Source organism: Opisthorchis viverrini, assembly GCF_000715545.1.
Source record: "Opisthorchis viverrini unplaced genomic scaffold opera_v5_345, whole genome shotgun sequence".
NCBI classification, from domain to species: Eukaryota; Metazoa; Platyhelminthes; class Trematoda; order Opisthorchiida; family Opisthorchiidae; genus Opisthorchis; species Opisthorchis viverrini.
The window spans coordinates 494120-508745 of NW_008752001.1; the positions used below are offsets into that span (position 1 = coordinate 494120).

At 43.0% G+C, this 14626-nt stretch overlaps 1 protein-coding gene across 1 annotated transcript; it reads left to right on the forward strand.

Moving 5' to 3' along the window:
- Window positions 1-584: 584 nt before the first annotated feature.
- T265_15082 (hypothetical protein) lies at window positions 585-14384 on the forward strand (the record flags this gene model as incomplete). Its single annotated transcript, XM_009176508.1, has 8 exons — window positions 585-756; window positions 2180-2350; window positions 7121-7211; window positions 7463-7617; window positions 9349-9423; window positions 10472-10588; window positions 11986-12111; window positions 14293-14384. Coding segments are annotated over 8 exons (996 nt in total), but the record flags the coding sequence as incomplete, so codon positions are not given.
- Between the last annotated feature and the right edge of the window lie 242 nt (window positions 14385-14626).

Below are 14626 nucleotides of genomic sequence, written 5' to 3' on the forward strand. Positions count from 1 at the left end.
CACACACTCGTGATAGGATTGACATCTGGAGCAGGATCAAGACGGATGCAGTCTTCGCAGGCAGATTGCCTTGTCTTGGACTACTTTGAATTCCATCAAGTAATATCTCATTTTGTGGAGAAGAAGGCTTATCATACCAGTCTTTCAGTCCATAGGCTTTACCTTATGGCATAGACATTTTGCTCTGAGAGGCCTACGTTTTTAGGAGGCTGTCTTTTGCTGGTTTGTTCATCAGAAAAGATTACAACACATGTTTGTGTCTATGGGGTAAAATTCATTGTACCAAAGCCGGTTGCTATTTCTGTCACCAAAAGGTGCCCGAAAAGAATCACAGCTCTGAATAAGGAACAACCATGGCCTGAAGCATTATATTACTTTCTTCATTAGCATTTTGGACTGTATCTCTATCGATTGACTTCGGACCGGAACACAAACTGAACCAATCGAAATCCGAACAAAATTCCCTGCAGATCACAGTCACATCCTGTGTTTACCGGTAACGCTAACATAAATATGCATAATTTCCACAAGTAAACAATGACACTGTTGTGGGCAAAGTGCAACAAGCCTGAAGTTTCATAAAGGAAAACTACTCACAAGGTTGTTGAAAACTCTTCGACAGCCCACGACCGGTTTCGCCCTTCCGCTTGGGGCTCATCAGGTAGGCGCCGTCCCCGGGTTTCCGTCAACCTTATGTTCTACTTGAATCCAAATTGGACTACTTTTAAGAAATACTCTCGTTTGCAAATCAATTTGGTTTTCATGAGAGACAACTGAATCTCTCATTTATGCTATTCTACAACTGAATGTGCTGCACAAAGGCCGCCTCATGATTCAGCTGGCACGATATTCGAGACATTGCAGTATATCTTCATGAAGGTTGCTGAAAACTCTTCGACAGCCCACGACCGGTTTTGCCCCTTTTGGGGCTGATCAGGTAGCCTGAATTTTATTTTTCACTTGGAAAACAAACTGTGGAAGCATCTTCGCTTATTAGATGCTACCGTCATGTCTAAACCATAGTTTGGTGTCTCCATTATTTATTGGGTGGATAATATAAAAAAAACCAAACAAACTGACAAAGGTCCCACCAGACTTGTGTAAATCACTCACTAGCTGTTGAAGTTAGGAATAAGCAAGATATACCCAGTTACCCAGCATAAAAATTTAGAAGTTTACCCGATTACACACCCGGTTAGCAAAAGTAATGTGCTAACTATAGAGAAAAATGTCGGTAGCTCAAGTGGCCGTAAATGGTCGTTGGCTCGTTCGCTGAGCTGGGCAATTTGATTGCAAACGTTTCCTCATCAATCGAGGTGACGTCGTCAGTGCCAAGCTCAAAGGTCACGTGGGCATCAGCGAATGAGGATGCGGGATAAAATAACAACCAATGGAACCGCCCGACCGAATAACTAATCGCAGTCAAAGGTCATCCCCGGCTACCAGCACGTATATCAACAGATACGTAACACTACTTAATGCACAGCCACTAACCCACCGCTACGCACACCTACGCTCCCCAATAAGCGCTGATGATATCATCTCGATTGGTGATGGAAGTTTTGCAATCAAATTGCCCAGCTCAGCGAGCAAGCCAACGACCAATGTACTAACTTGTTCTTCATAATCTGTTTACCGTAGTTCGGTAGACATCCCTGGTTCATCCAACTACACCAGTACTCTGTCCAGTCAAATTTTAAAGGCGACTAGAACGTTCTGATTCATCTTTGAAATCCAAGCATATATGACGATAATATGGTTGGGCACTAAGCGTTAAAATGAATGGATATTTTGTCATTGGTCTGTGTTAATCAATCTTCATGCTTTCATAGTCTTTCCCATCACTTTTATTCACAACCAAAGTGAAATTGCGTCCGAGGGAGGCAAGAGGTCAAGCGATAACTTGAATGTCTGTAAGCAAAGTTGGAAATATCTCCCAAACAAAGAGGCGGAACATTTGAATTTATTTGCGTGTATCAAATACTAATGAACTTAGAATTCAAAGGCAGGGAGAGCGAAAGAGACCTTTAGGATGATGACAGCGCGGGTGTTGCAAATTCCTTCAGTGTGCCATTTTCGAAGGAATCAAACTCGCAAAGTAAAGCTCATTGTTTTACTAAAAAACTTGACTCATAGGGTTACAGAAAATTCTTCCAATGAGACTGGTCTTATCAGTTAGGCGCAGCCCCTGAGGTTTCCGTCGGTCACATTTATGTTCCGATTTAACTCGATTTGTACGACATTCGACAAATATACTCAGCTGCGCACCAATCGGGTCCGCACAGGAGACTCAGTTGAATGTCTCGTTTGCGATGTTCTTCAACGGAATGTGATGCACAAAGGCCATCTCGTGTATCATTTTGCGATAGCGTGGTGTATTCTGTATAGTTAAAACGGAAATGCCATATAAATGTGTGTATTTCATTATAAACCGTCGATCACTTATACTAATAACGAGGAAGCTGGGTACACGAGTACTAGTAAGTGAAAACGAGTCGCTTTCGACCCACGTCGTTTGCTCACTGCGGGTGCCAGCATGTATACATGGTGATAAAGCATTCGAACAAAACTCACTTAATGCCACCTGATGAGGTTGCACTCAGGATAACTTTGTGTGAGGTAAGCGGCTGATTTCACTGACGTTTCACTTTGTGAAACCTACGAAAGGAGTGTCCTCGCCACTTTCAGATCACTCCAACCTTGTGAACGCGTGAGTAACCGCTGTGTGAACACCCCAAAGACGAGTCGTTACCAGAATAAATTGATTAGTTGTAGGTGGTTGAGGGATTTGCACAGTTCACAGTCACTTTGCTCTCTTTTAGACAGTATTTCTCGTTTCCCGTGGCTTTACTTTACTAGGAGGCAGGTTTCGCAAATCTCGCTCATATTGAAGCTCATTAGCGTTGCAGATCCTTGATCGTGCTGAAATCCATACTTCGGACATTGACAGGCAATGTAAGTGTGTTACCGCGGCTACATCTAAATGTTCACGCCTGAATGGGGCAAACGTGTTCGCGCTTGAGCGATGTGACGCCCGAAAATTCTAACTATGGTCCAGTGAATTTTCTGGTTGTGTCGATCGACTGACTCGGTTCTCCGGGTTTCTCAGTTGGGTAGAACCATGGAGGTTTGAAAGCTTCTAAAAATAGAATAAGTTATCCCTAAAGATTCCCCATTAGATTTGAATGGCACTGCGGCTTTTAACAGTCTTGGTCTTACAAGATGTTAAATCCGAACCTTATCCAAACATGTGCCGGTCTACGCACCGATGCCTCGGACAGTAGAGGCTGAGGCTGAACTTTTATCACTGCTACAATGACCCGCTTCTAAACAATGCAAGAAATTGAAGATATCATTATTGTCTGACTGTTAGCAACAATATTCTGTGGACTCAGGGTCACTTTCGTGCCGACATGCTGATAGCGCACATGGTAAAAACTGTCTAAAGAGTATGATAAAAACACACTGCCCACTGTTCTGTTATTTTCTCACAAAAAGCCTCCAAACGCCGTACTTCTGTCGACGAGATTCCTTGATTAGAACAGCAGTTGTTCAACACGTTGCTTCTGTATATCAACATAAGAATGACGTTGAAATTCAAACGATCTGTAACTTAAGCGCTTTGAATTTTCAGAGCAAGTCTGCTCCATTTTTCAGAGCAATCCTGAGAAATAAATTATTAAACTGCTGGACAGAGTGATGCAAAAGTCACTCGACAAACACGACGCAATGAAATTCTGTGATCAAACTATTTACTTGATCATACATGATGGCTGCCGGTCCAAAGTGAAGGGGTCTCCTGGTAGACTCCCATTTATTAGCGTTGTATGATTCAAAACGGACCAGACACATACAGAGACTTTCTAGCCGAGCAGTTGCTTGGCTTAAGTAATAAATTCCGTGGAACTAGTAGATGGTAGGACCTCTTTACCACTGCCTTTCGTGCTCAACATGAAATAAATTTGGCCCGACCGTCCATTCTTTGGCACAAATTACAGACTCTGATTCCGTGTCATCTAAGCTTCAGTAAGATTTTTTTCACGGCAGCCTCAAGGCGACATTTCTGCGGAGTGTGGGGGTTGGGGTGTAAAATCACAAAGAGTAAATCTGACGTTTTGGTTGGTATAACATCCTAACTCACGAGTGTGATCAGTGAAACGATTCAGTAACAAGCTTACCTCTAGTGATTCCACGTTCATCGCCAAGGCGGGGAAAGGGGGCCTGAAAGCGGCTGCAACATTCCTGGAAGAAAGTCCCAGTGGAACAGCGTTCTCTCAGAGGAGGCAAGGTGCGTATCAAAGAATTTTTAGCATCTCATTCTCAGCTTGAAGAAAAAGAGTGTTTAATGATTGCGATGTGACTGGCTTCCCGAAAATTCGCTAGCACAAAATTTAACTGGCCCTTTTTGGGCTTCGGTTGCGTCGTGGTCTGAATATCTTTAATATGGTTGGTGCTAGATCAATCATTAAGATGGGAATACTGGCTAGAACGCAACATACAAGAAGGAAGCAATGAACCAGTCAAAGCAAAGAAACAGAACCACAAAAATGGATGTATTCAATGGGCCACCTGTTTATAAGATAGCCAGGCCAGAATGCAACGCGAACCCAGGGGGGCCCAATCAAGTTAAGTTCAAAAAACCAACAAGGCTGCACCCACTAGTTACCCTTTAGGAATGGTACAGACGCGGGCAGAAATGGAGGAACTAACCGCTTAAGCACTCACTGACATTATCCTTTTGCATGTGGTGAAATGTTTTCACCAAAACGGGCAATTTCTACAAACGGATTGACTGCTACTTGGTCAACTCCCAAAGTTAGTTTTGTGCTTGCTGAAGAAGTCAGGCCGAACAATGTCCTCTACAAACTATGGAAACTAAAAGCTGATAAAATTGTTGATGGGCCTTTTGAACATGTAATTGTACGCTGAAACAGAACTCCCGGGACTGGACAAGATTTTACATTATGTCCTGAATGATATCGATCTGATGGAGGCGGACGGTCGGATAAGAAATGCCTTTATTTTCTACGTCTTACCTCCAGTTAATTGCTGCGAGCTTCACAAAAGGTCTCCTGAGGAATTCTCACTCGTTCCAATGGAATCACACCTCTTTGCATGAAACTGAATCTTCTGAAAAATAAACGACTGAGATAAATGTATGCTTCGGGAAATATTTGGTCAAAAGCCAATAGGAACAGCCACTTTTAGGTCGCCAAAACGAGTATCGATTGCAACAAACACACTCGTTCGCAGTTTGGTGTTGACCGGAGACTCAAGGGAAAAAAACAAACCGATGAGCTCCTAGAAGGACGAAACGGTTCGAGGGCTGTCAAAGAACTTTCAGCAACCTTATGAGTATTGGATTACGTACAAACGGAGGCATGTGGTGGCCTGGTGCAGCACAATCAGTTGTTTAAGAACATCATAAGAGAGAGATTCAGCTAGGTTCCAGGTGAATCTGTCGTCAAAAACAAATTGCCATGCAAATGAGCATATTTGTCCAAATATGTTCAATTAGGATTCAAGAGGAACGAAAGTTTGACGGAAGCTTAAGGATTCTACGTAGCTGGTGAGTCCAGGAGGGCGAAACCTGTTATTTGTCCAAATATGTTCAATTAGGATTCAAGAGGAACGAAAGTTTGACGGAAGCTTAAGGATTCTACGTAGCTGGTGAGTCCAGGAGGGGCGAAACCTGTCGTGGGCTATCGAAGAATTTTCAGCAGCCTTCCGAGTAGTGTAATACATCCATAATGCCAGTTTGTTTTTCTGTGACTCAAGAGATCATTTACTTACAGACGCACAAATGCACTCTGTCGCCGCCATTATCAACTTTTAGTTTCCTCGGTCGCCTGGTAAATCTGCTGTTTTTGGAACTGAGAAGATATTTTTTGCAATTTACGGACGGAAGATATAAAACTGAGCACCGTCTTGGTGTGCACCAGTTTGTGCATGCGAAAATCAGTGAAAATTATTCAAGGTTAGTCTCATTCCCAGGTTTCAATTTCTCTTTCATTAAGGGCTTGATGTAGCATCATCAGGCTCACCTGAATTGTTTTAAGCCTCACCAGTTCAGTTTGGAAAATATGCTGCCCATCTGTTGTGCCTCTGTTCACCTATCCCAATCCTGTCAGTGTCCGTCGTACTCTGCAGGTGCCGCCAAGCATGGTCTGGATACCAAACTCTTTTTTAGAAATTAGTTACTTAAAATTTGCGAGTAGCTTAGTTTATATGTAACATTTTCAAACGCTGAACTCCGGACATCCGACATGCGAGATAGACATGTTATCACTACTTCACCAGCGAACGGTGGACGCGACTAAACCCCCTCCTTAACAGGTGAACAAGTTCACGCTTCAATACTGCGAAGTCAAGTGGAGTAGCAGATTCAGTTGCGTCTATAAATTTTACGGTGTGGAGCGGGGGAGATGAACAGGAATGAAAATTAATTGGCTAAAAGGAGAACACAACCATACTACTATCGTTTGTAAAATATACTGATTTACAAGTTCATTTGTTGGTAGCTAGAGCGCTGGGTAAACTCTAGCTGAATATCTCGCATATGGTACTCTCCAGATGAGTGTACTACACAAAGCCTGCTCCAGGCTCCATTCGGGATGACATTCAAGGCATCACAATATAGTTTCGCGAAACAAGTCATCCATAAGGTTGCTGAAAAGCTCTTGATAATCCATGATCTGTTGACCTCTTTTTGGGGCTTCAATTTTCCGTCAACCCTAAAAGCCACTAGAGAGTTACGCTATACACAACTGGTCAAACCGAACTGATACTAAACGGATACTAAACCGAATCCCAGCTGGATCTCTCGTTCATGAGGTTCTTGAACCGAATGTGCTACACAATGGCCACCTCAGGTCTCAACTGGCAAGATACTCGAGACATCGCGGGATTTCTAGTTGAGATAACTCACTGCACATGAGAGGACTGTCGAAGAGCTCTCAGCGACATAGCAATGCTCCGTCAAGGTACCACTAATCTGTCCAGCAATGAAACAATTCAAAACTGATCGGGCACTTCAGTGTCAGCGTCCGCACACCAAACAGTGGCGAGCGGAATGATGGCTCAGTGCAGTGTGGGTTGCGGTCGCTCCTTCCGACGACAGTCTCGTGATTCTCACTGGCCGTGCGATCACACGGATATCTTGAGAAAACGAGTCAAGGCAGGCTCAGCCAACGGGACACGAACTAGCATGGGTAAGTAGGTCAGTGGCACACATTCACACACAGACACACATACGGATACACAAGTGCTAACGAGATTCCCTTCGAGGAAATGGGAGTGTCGAGTACATGTGAGCTAAACAAAAGGAGATCAGAATTACATAAGTGGAGTAGGTAGACGAATGGAGTCGCGTTAGCGGAATACGCTCATTTGCAAACTAATTTGGTTTTCTGGGAGACTCAACTGGAACTCAGCTGAATCTCCCGTTTGTGATGTTCCAAAGCAACTGGATGTGCTGCACCAGGCCGCCTCATGTTTCAGTGGCTACGATATTCGATACATCGCAGTAAAGGTGTATTTTGTAATGCACTACTTGTAAGGTTGCTGAAAATTCGCCGACAGCCCACGACAGGTTTCGCCCTTCTTGGAACTCATCAGGTAGCCGCAGTTCCCGAGTTTCCGTCAACCTTATGCTCCACTTGTAACCAAATTGCACGACAATGGCGAAATACACTCAGTTGCAAACTAATTTGGTTTTGCGAGATACTAACCTGGAACCCAGCTGAATCTCCCGTTTGTGATGTTTCCATGCTTAAATCGTCCACAATCAAACGAGAATACACAGTTGAAAGAAGAGAATGAGTCAGTCACCGTGCGTCGTGACTGGTCAGACTATGTTTTAATTTCTCATGTGATTGCGCTCGTCGGTTTGTGTGCGTATCCTATCTGTCCTGCAAGAGTTACTTACGTAGCTGAGCAACCGCTCTTGGCCTAGCTGTAGAGTGTCTCTTGGCAATTCAGCATAGACTACTGACTTCTTTACGGAAGGAAATCTCAGTTGAAAATTTCTAATCTCTTTACACTGCTAGTAAACGGGCAACTGCATCTATTCTGTTGAGACATACAAGTCCTACTCGGTCAAAAATTGCGCGACGGTCTGCATGTTGCGATCAGTCCATCAACTAGTTGAGAACATACAAAAACATCCAAAACAATCAAAAACGTAACCAGTCTCTTCTTTACAGAAGCAGGATTAAACGGTAAATTGGACCTCGGCTAAGAGCCGTAAACCCAAGTATATGGCGAAGTGGGGTTTGGGTTTTCTATGAAATTTGTACGTCCACCAGAAACAAAGCAGTCGTGTATGGTCCCGCATGACACTCATCACCACACCAAACTGGCACAGAGAAACGGACTCCTGTGCGATACTACCTAAGCAACCAGTAAAAAAACAGTCTGTCTGTTGTTGACACCCAAGGCTGAAAATGGTTACTCTTGATGAACTTTTTTTCAACTCACAACTCAACAATGTCTTCAAGCCCGACATACTGATGCCTGTTTTGCGGAACACACTCCTAAAGGCCATAATAAATGCACTTCATCAGTTTGGTTATACCCAGACGCACGGCTTGAATTATGAGACACATTGGTATCATAATGAAGTTCGCCAAACGGGGTAGTTTGCTTGCAAACAGTTGGTCGCCCATCTTGGACACATTACCACTACAGCAAACGGGTCAACATCCATATGATGTACAATCATTGAGAGACTTTCCAGCACAGGCTTTCATAGCGCGTAGACGTCACAGACGCCCTGGCTGCCTAGAAAGTTGTGTGGGCCAGTGTACAGACAATAGATTCTCTCAAATCAGCTTTTTATGGCAACATAACCACATAAATCCGATCGTTGGACCTGTTTCCATTGGGCCAAAAGTTCGGCTGGGTCTGTGTATACATAGCTGCTTGGTAACTACCCTGGCATCAGCCCCATTAAGGTCAGATGCCCCGTGATGCTGTTGTAGCTTGCTGGACGGTAGTGCAACTCTGTATCGGTCGCTTGGCTTCTTGCTCCGCCCACTATGGTATATCAAAAGGCACGGTAGCTTTACACAGCCCTTTATGGAGACAAAGGAAACTCATTACAACTGTATTTATAGGGTAGTCACAGAGTGTTCCACAACGTCGTGCCAGAATCTCCGTGAGGGGCGAGAAGCGTCGAGTCAAGGTGCTTGGCTCGGATTGGCTGGCATCCTGACCCGTGTCCAGCACGTGACACATCCGTCCAAATAATGTGATGTTCGCGAATATACACTCATTTGCAAACTAATTTGTTTTTTCCGACAGACTCACCTGGAACCCAGCTGAACCTCTCGTTTATGATGTTCTCAGGCAACTGAATGTGCTGCACCAGGCAGTCTCATTTTTCAGTCGCTACGATATTTGAAATATCGCGATACATACATGGTGTGGTGATAAGAGTGTCATGCGGTGCCATACACGACTGCTTTGTTTCTGGTGGACGTACAAATTTCATAGAAAACCCAAACCCCACTTCGCCATATACTTGGGTTTACGGCTCTTAGCCGAGGTCCATTTTACCGTTTAATCCTGCTTCTGTAAAGAAGAGACTGGTTACGTTTTTGATTGTTTTGGATGTTTTTGTATGTTCTCAACTAGTTGATGGACTGATCGCAACATGCAGACCGTCGCGCAATTTTTGACCGAGTAGGACTTGTATGTCTCAACAGAATAGATGCAGTTGCCCGTTTACTAGCAGTGTAAAGAGATTAGAAATTTTCAACTGAGATTTCCTTCCGTAAAGAAGTCAGTAGTCTATGCTGAATCGCCAAGAGACACTCTACAGCTAGGCCAAGAGCGGTTGCTCAGCTACGTAAGTAACTCTTGCAGGACAGATAGGATACGCACACAAACCGACGAGCGCAATCACATGAGAAATTAAAACATAGTCTGACCAGTCACGACGCACGGTGACTGACTCATTCTCTTCTTTCAACTGTGTATTCTCGTTTGATTGTGGACGATTTAAGCATGGAAACATCACAAACGGGAGATTCAGCTGGGTTCCAGGTTAGTATCTCGCAAAACCAAATTAGTTTGCAACTGAGTGTATTTCGCCATTGTCGTGCAATTGGGTTACAAGTGGAGCATAAGGTTGACGGAAACTCGGGGACTGCGGCTACCTGATGAGTTCCAAGAAGGGCGAAACCTGTCGTGGGCTGTCGGCGAATTTTCAGCAACCTTACAAGTAGTGCATTACAAAATATACGTTTACCACATTCAGTTGCCTGAGAACATCATAAACGAGAGGTTCAGCTGGGTTCCAGATGATTCACTCGAAAAAATGAGTTTAAATTTGCTAATTTCCCGCAATTTGGTTTCAAGTAGAACATAAGTTTGACGGAAACCCGGGGACTGCGCCTACCTTTTGAGCCCCAAAAAGGGCTGAACCGGTCATGGGCTGTCGAAGTATTTTCAACCACTTCATCAATAGTGTAATACGTCTATATTTGTATCACGATATCTCGAAAATCATACCAAGGGGAATATGAGGCGGCCTGGTGCAGCACATTCAGTTGCTTGGGGACATCACAAACGGGAGATTCAGCTGGTTTCCCGATGAGTATTCCGCAAAACCAAATTTGTTTTCAAGTGCTAATCTATTCCCATTCGTCTTAACTCTTTTATGCATCTTCATTATCTCGAGTGTCACATTATCACAGCGGTCCGTAAATTAAGCAACAAAAGAAAGAATTACGAGTGAAGTACACATAGCAGCAAACAAGGAAAATTAGTGGACAGCGTCCCAGAATGCCAGGTCATTTGACATCGGTGTACACCACCCTAGTGGAACTCTGAGTTAATGGTATTTTATTAAAAATACGCGGAAACGAGCAGAAAACGAGTGGAGGATTACAAGTGTGTAGTGCGGAGTTGAGATAGCATCTTGGTGTTGTGAAATAATAGAAATGGAGCCAACTTGATGACCCATATATGGCTCTGAAGGATAAACTCACCGCTAAAATCACCGTAATCGGTATGTACTCCAATACTGTGGATAAAAGACCAGAAATCATGGGTGTTAAGTAAGAATAAGACTGGATGATTCAGGCATAACCTGGTGGAGCAAGCCATGGCTGTGTGATCTTGAAATGCTTTGTAAATAATTGGTCAGTGTTTACCGTGTTGTGCATTGGCACACAGTAATTCTTCGGGAACAATGCTTTCCAGAAGGTAGGGGGTGTAAATAAGATCTCCCAGGGGACAAAAATGAATAACAGGCAAATAGGGACTCTTCTTTGTATGTCTTTAGACTTTAAGCTTAGATATGTAATAAATATTCGCTTTCACGTTCGAAAGTTTATATAGTGAGGTAACCTGCTTGATAAAAGCAATGTGCCTCCCATACGTTCAAAATAAATACTTCATTTTTTCAGTAAAAGGTAAAAACAAATTTCAAATGTAAAACAGCAGAAAACAGAAACCACTATGAGGTAGTATTTTTAACAGGTTTCAGCTTTTCACAGAATAAAGCAAGCAGTAAATTAGTGCAACTTTTACAACTCGGGATTTTGTGCACTAAATGGCGAAGTTATGAATGTTGGACTAACACTCTGCGATATCCTTACGTTCTGCGCATGACCTCAAAGTTATGAATAAAAGGCCCATTTTTCTGTGTGTGCGCTCCATCCCTATTTCATGTTTTCACCCGTTTTCTGCACATCTTTGAAGGAGTTCTGAAAAATATTCAACTGCAGAAGATTTTCGATTCTGGACTGAGAAAACAAGCTTTGAGTTAAGTTAGCTGTGGAAAATATTGAAATCTCCGGTGAATTCCGTTTCTTATAAATTTTACAGGGCTGTCTTCCTTTAGAAAACTAGTCAGCGCGTCTCTTTTGGATGCAATAAAAATTTACTATCTTTAAAAAACTCGTCGGCCAGCAGAGAAACTGAAGCTGTCTTACGATGAATACACTCATTTGCAAATCAATTTGGTTTTCACGGTAGATTCAACTGAATCTCTCGTTTATGATTTTCTGCAACTTAATGGGCTGCACACAGGCCGCCCCATGTTTCAGTTGGCACGATATTCAAGATATCACAATATATTTTCATAAAGGAAACTACCCACAAGTTTTTTGAAAACTCTTCGACAGCCCACGACCTGTCTCACTCATCTTGGGGCTCATCAGGTAGGCGCAGTCCCCGAGTGTGCTTCTCGAAAACAGTCCAGTTAGGGTTCAAGTAAAACATAAGGTTGACGGAAACTTGGGGACTGCGCCTACCTGATGAGCTCCAACAAGGGCGAAATCGATCGTGGGCTGTTGAAAAGTTTTCAACAACCTTGTGAATAGTTTCCTTTATGAAGCTGTCTTATATGGCACGAGAATTTCAAATCGCCTGCTTACAGGACCTGTCAGATGTCAAACCTAGAAAAAACAAATCTACAAAGCAGTATTTTTCATGGGCATCAGTTTGATTTCTGTAGGCCACTCATTGATCGATAAACGCGGTATCGGACCAGAAGCGTCGATAAACTTTGGTTTTTGCTTCTTATTCGTATTTGTTCAGGTTTTGACCAGTCCGACTCCTGGGGTCAAAAGTACATTACCGGTAGCTAAGGCAGATTACTGAGGGAAAATATTCTCAGCCACCATTTTAAAAATTACAAGGCGTATTAAGCGTGAACCCGATGGCATGACATGTTTTCTAGGGGACAGACGAAACTCCGAGAGCTAGCCAGTATCTGTTTCTGTAAACGGTCGCGTGCCTACTTTTGACTTGTAAGTAGTATAAAAAGGGCGCGCAATCAGGCAGGCGAACTACCAGTATCCAGACATGGTGACACAGAGTGCTTGCATTCTCCCATACACATGAATGTGTGTATAAGAAGCCAGTCCTGTCAATACCAACGATTCGCGTTGCTTATTTGACCCCAAATTTTGACAATCTCATGCAATTTATCTATCAAACGATGCATCAAATAAAAGGATCATCTGCTCTTGTCATACTCTTTTCATTCCACGATAACCGAGAATAACTACTCGTTTGTCTTAGAAAGCCGACTTCAACCGTGGTATGTGGTATCGTGTCACATGGGTAGCGTTATACAAAACCTACGCTAAAGCATTCAAGTAGCTCACGGGTAATTTGTCCTGAAATAGTTACGGCTCAAAACGGTGAACCGGTATTTAGTGAACTGCATTACCAAGACATTCTCATTTTGCAATGTTCAGTCATGTATTAGAAAGAGATGGACCAGACTGAAGATTCATATGATACTTCATCTAGAAAGTGAGACTGTTCTGTGTCAGATACTGATTGGGGATTGTTCAGCTGTTTTGCGCTTGTTCGAAGGCATCGCTAAAGTGTATCGCACAAAAATATGGGTAAATCGACGCGGCAACCGATGGGTTACTGGCTGAATTTTGGAGGTCATGGAGTAGAGAATGGAAAGACAATTTTTTGCTGAAATTTCAGTATGTCCTCACTACCTGCACCTTGGGTTTGTCATAGCTTTTTGGTCAAACTCTAAGTAAGTAAAGGTTAGGCGAAAGACCAAAGTGTCAACGAGTCTGCAGTTCTGTTATTATTATCTGCATAGTTGTCTCTGTAAAGAGTGGCTACTAAAGATATAGGAGTTATATTAACAATCCAGGAGAATCGGGATTAACAACATCACTATTTTTCAAAAAGGTTTTTTCACAAAATATCACGTCATGTTTGGTTGTTTTTGCCCGTCAAAACATGCTTTGCAAAACATGAGGGAATGGTTCAAGCCTAACCAGTCAGTTTGGTTGCCACTTCAGGTGGCAAACGTGTGATCGAATTTGTGGGATATATATGGTCTATCAACACGACCTGTAGATTCTTCGGTGTTCCTACCTTGCTCTCGAAACCCTCCGCTTTGAGATCGTTACTCCCAAATACATCTCCTGCAGCTGGGTTTATCATGTTAATCGAAAGGCAACCGACGAACATCGTCCATATTATTTCAGGTAGTTCTAAGAGAGCACCAAAGTGCCAAAAATTATAACCTTAAGTCTACTCTCATCTCTAAGAATACCCCCAAGACGACACACCATGCAGCGGCGCACAATTAGTGCACGCACTCCTGGAATGGAAGCATTCCGCACCACGGCCAGCAAAATTTCATGAATTGTCTGACGCCAGAAGGAGCTCAAAATTCCTGTGTTGCACAGCAGGGGTAAAAACTACGTATAATTAGCGAAATACACTCATTCGCGAAATAATTTGGTTTTTCGAGAGACTCACCTGGAACCCAGCTGAATCTCTCGTTTGTGATGTTTTCAGGCAGCTGAAAGTTCTGCGCCAGGCCGCCTTATGTTTCAGTCGCTGCGATATTTGAGATATCACGAAACATGTATATTCGTGATGTATGTATAATTAGTTTCAGAAGAGATTGGTAAACAATCAATAGTTTTTATTTGGGCAGCATTTTGCTTTGGACAAAAGTTTCATCAGGCTAAATTAAGTAGGTCAAGTAATTAGTAATAGTCAATAGTAATAAATAATAAATAATAATAATTAATAATCAGGTTATACGGGATACGCTGGCTTTGGACAAAATCTTTCAGTTACCGGCAGAGGACCTTCTACAACGTCTGTGCTTCTATATCGCAAGAAG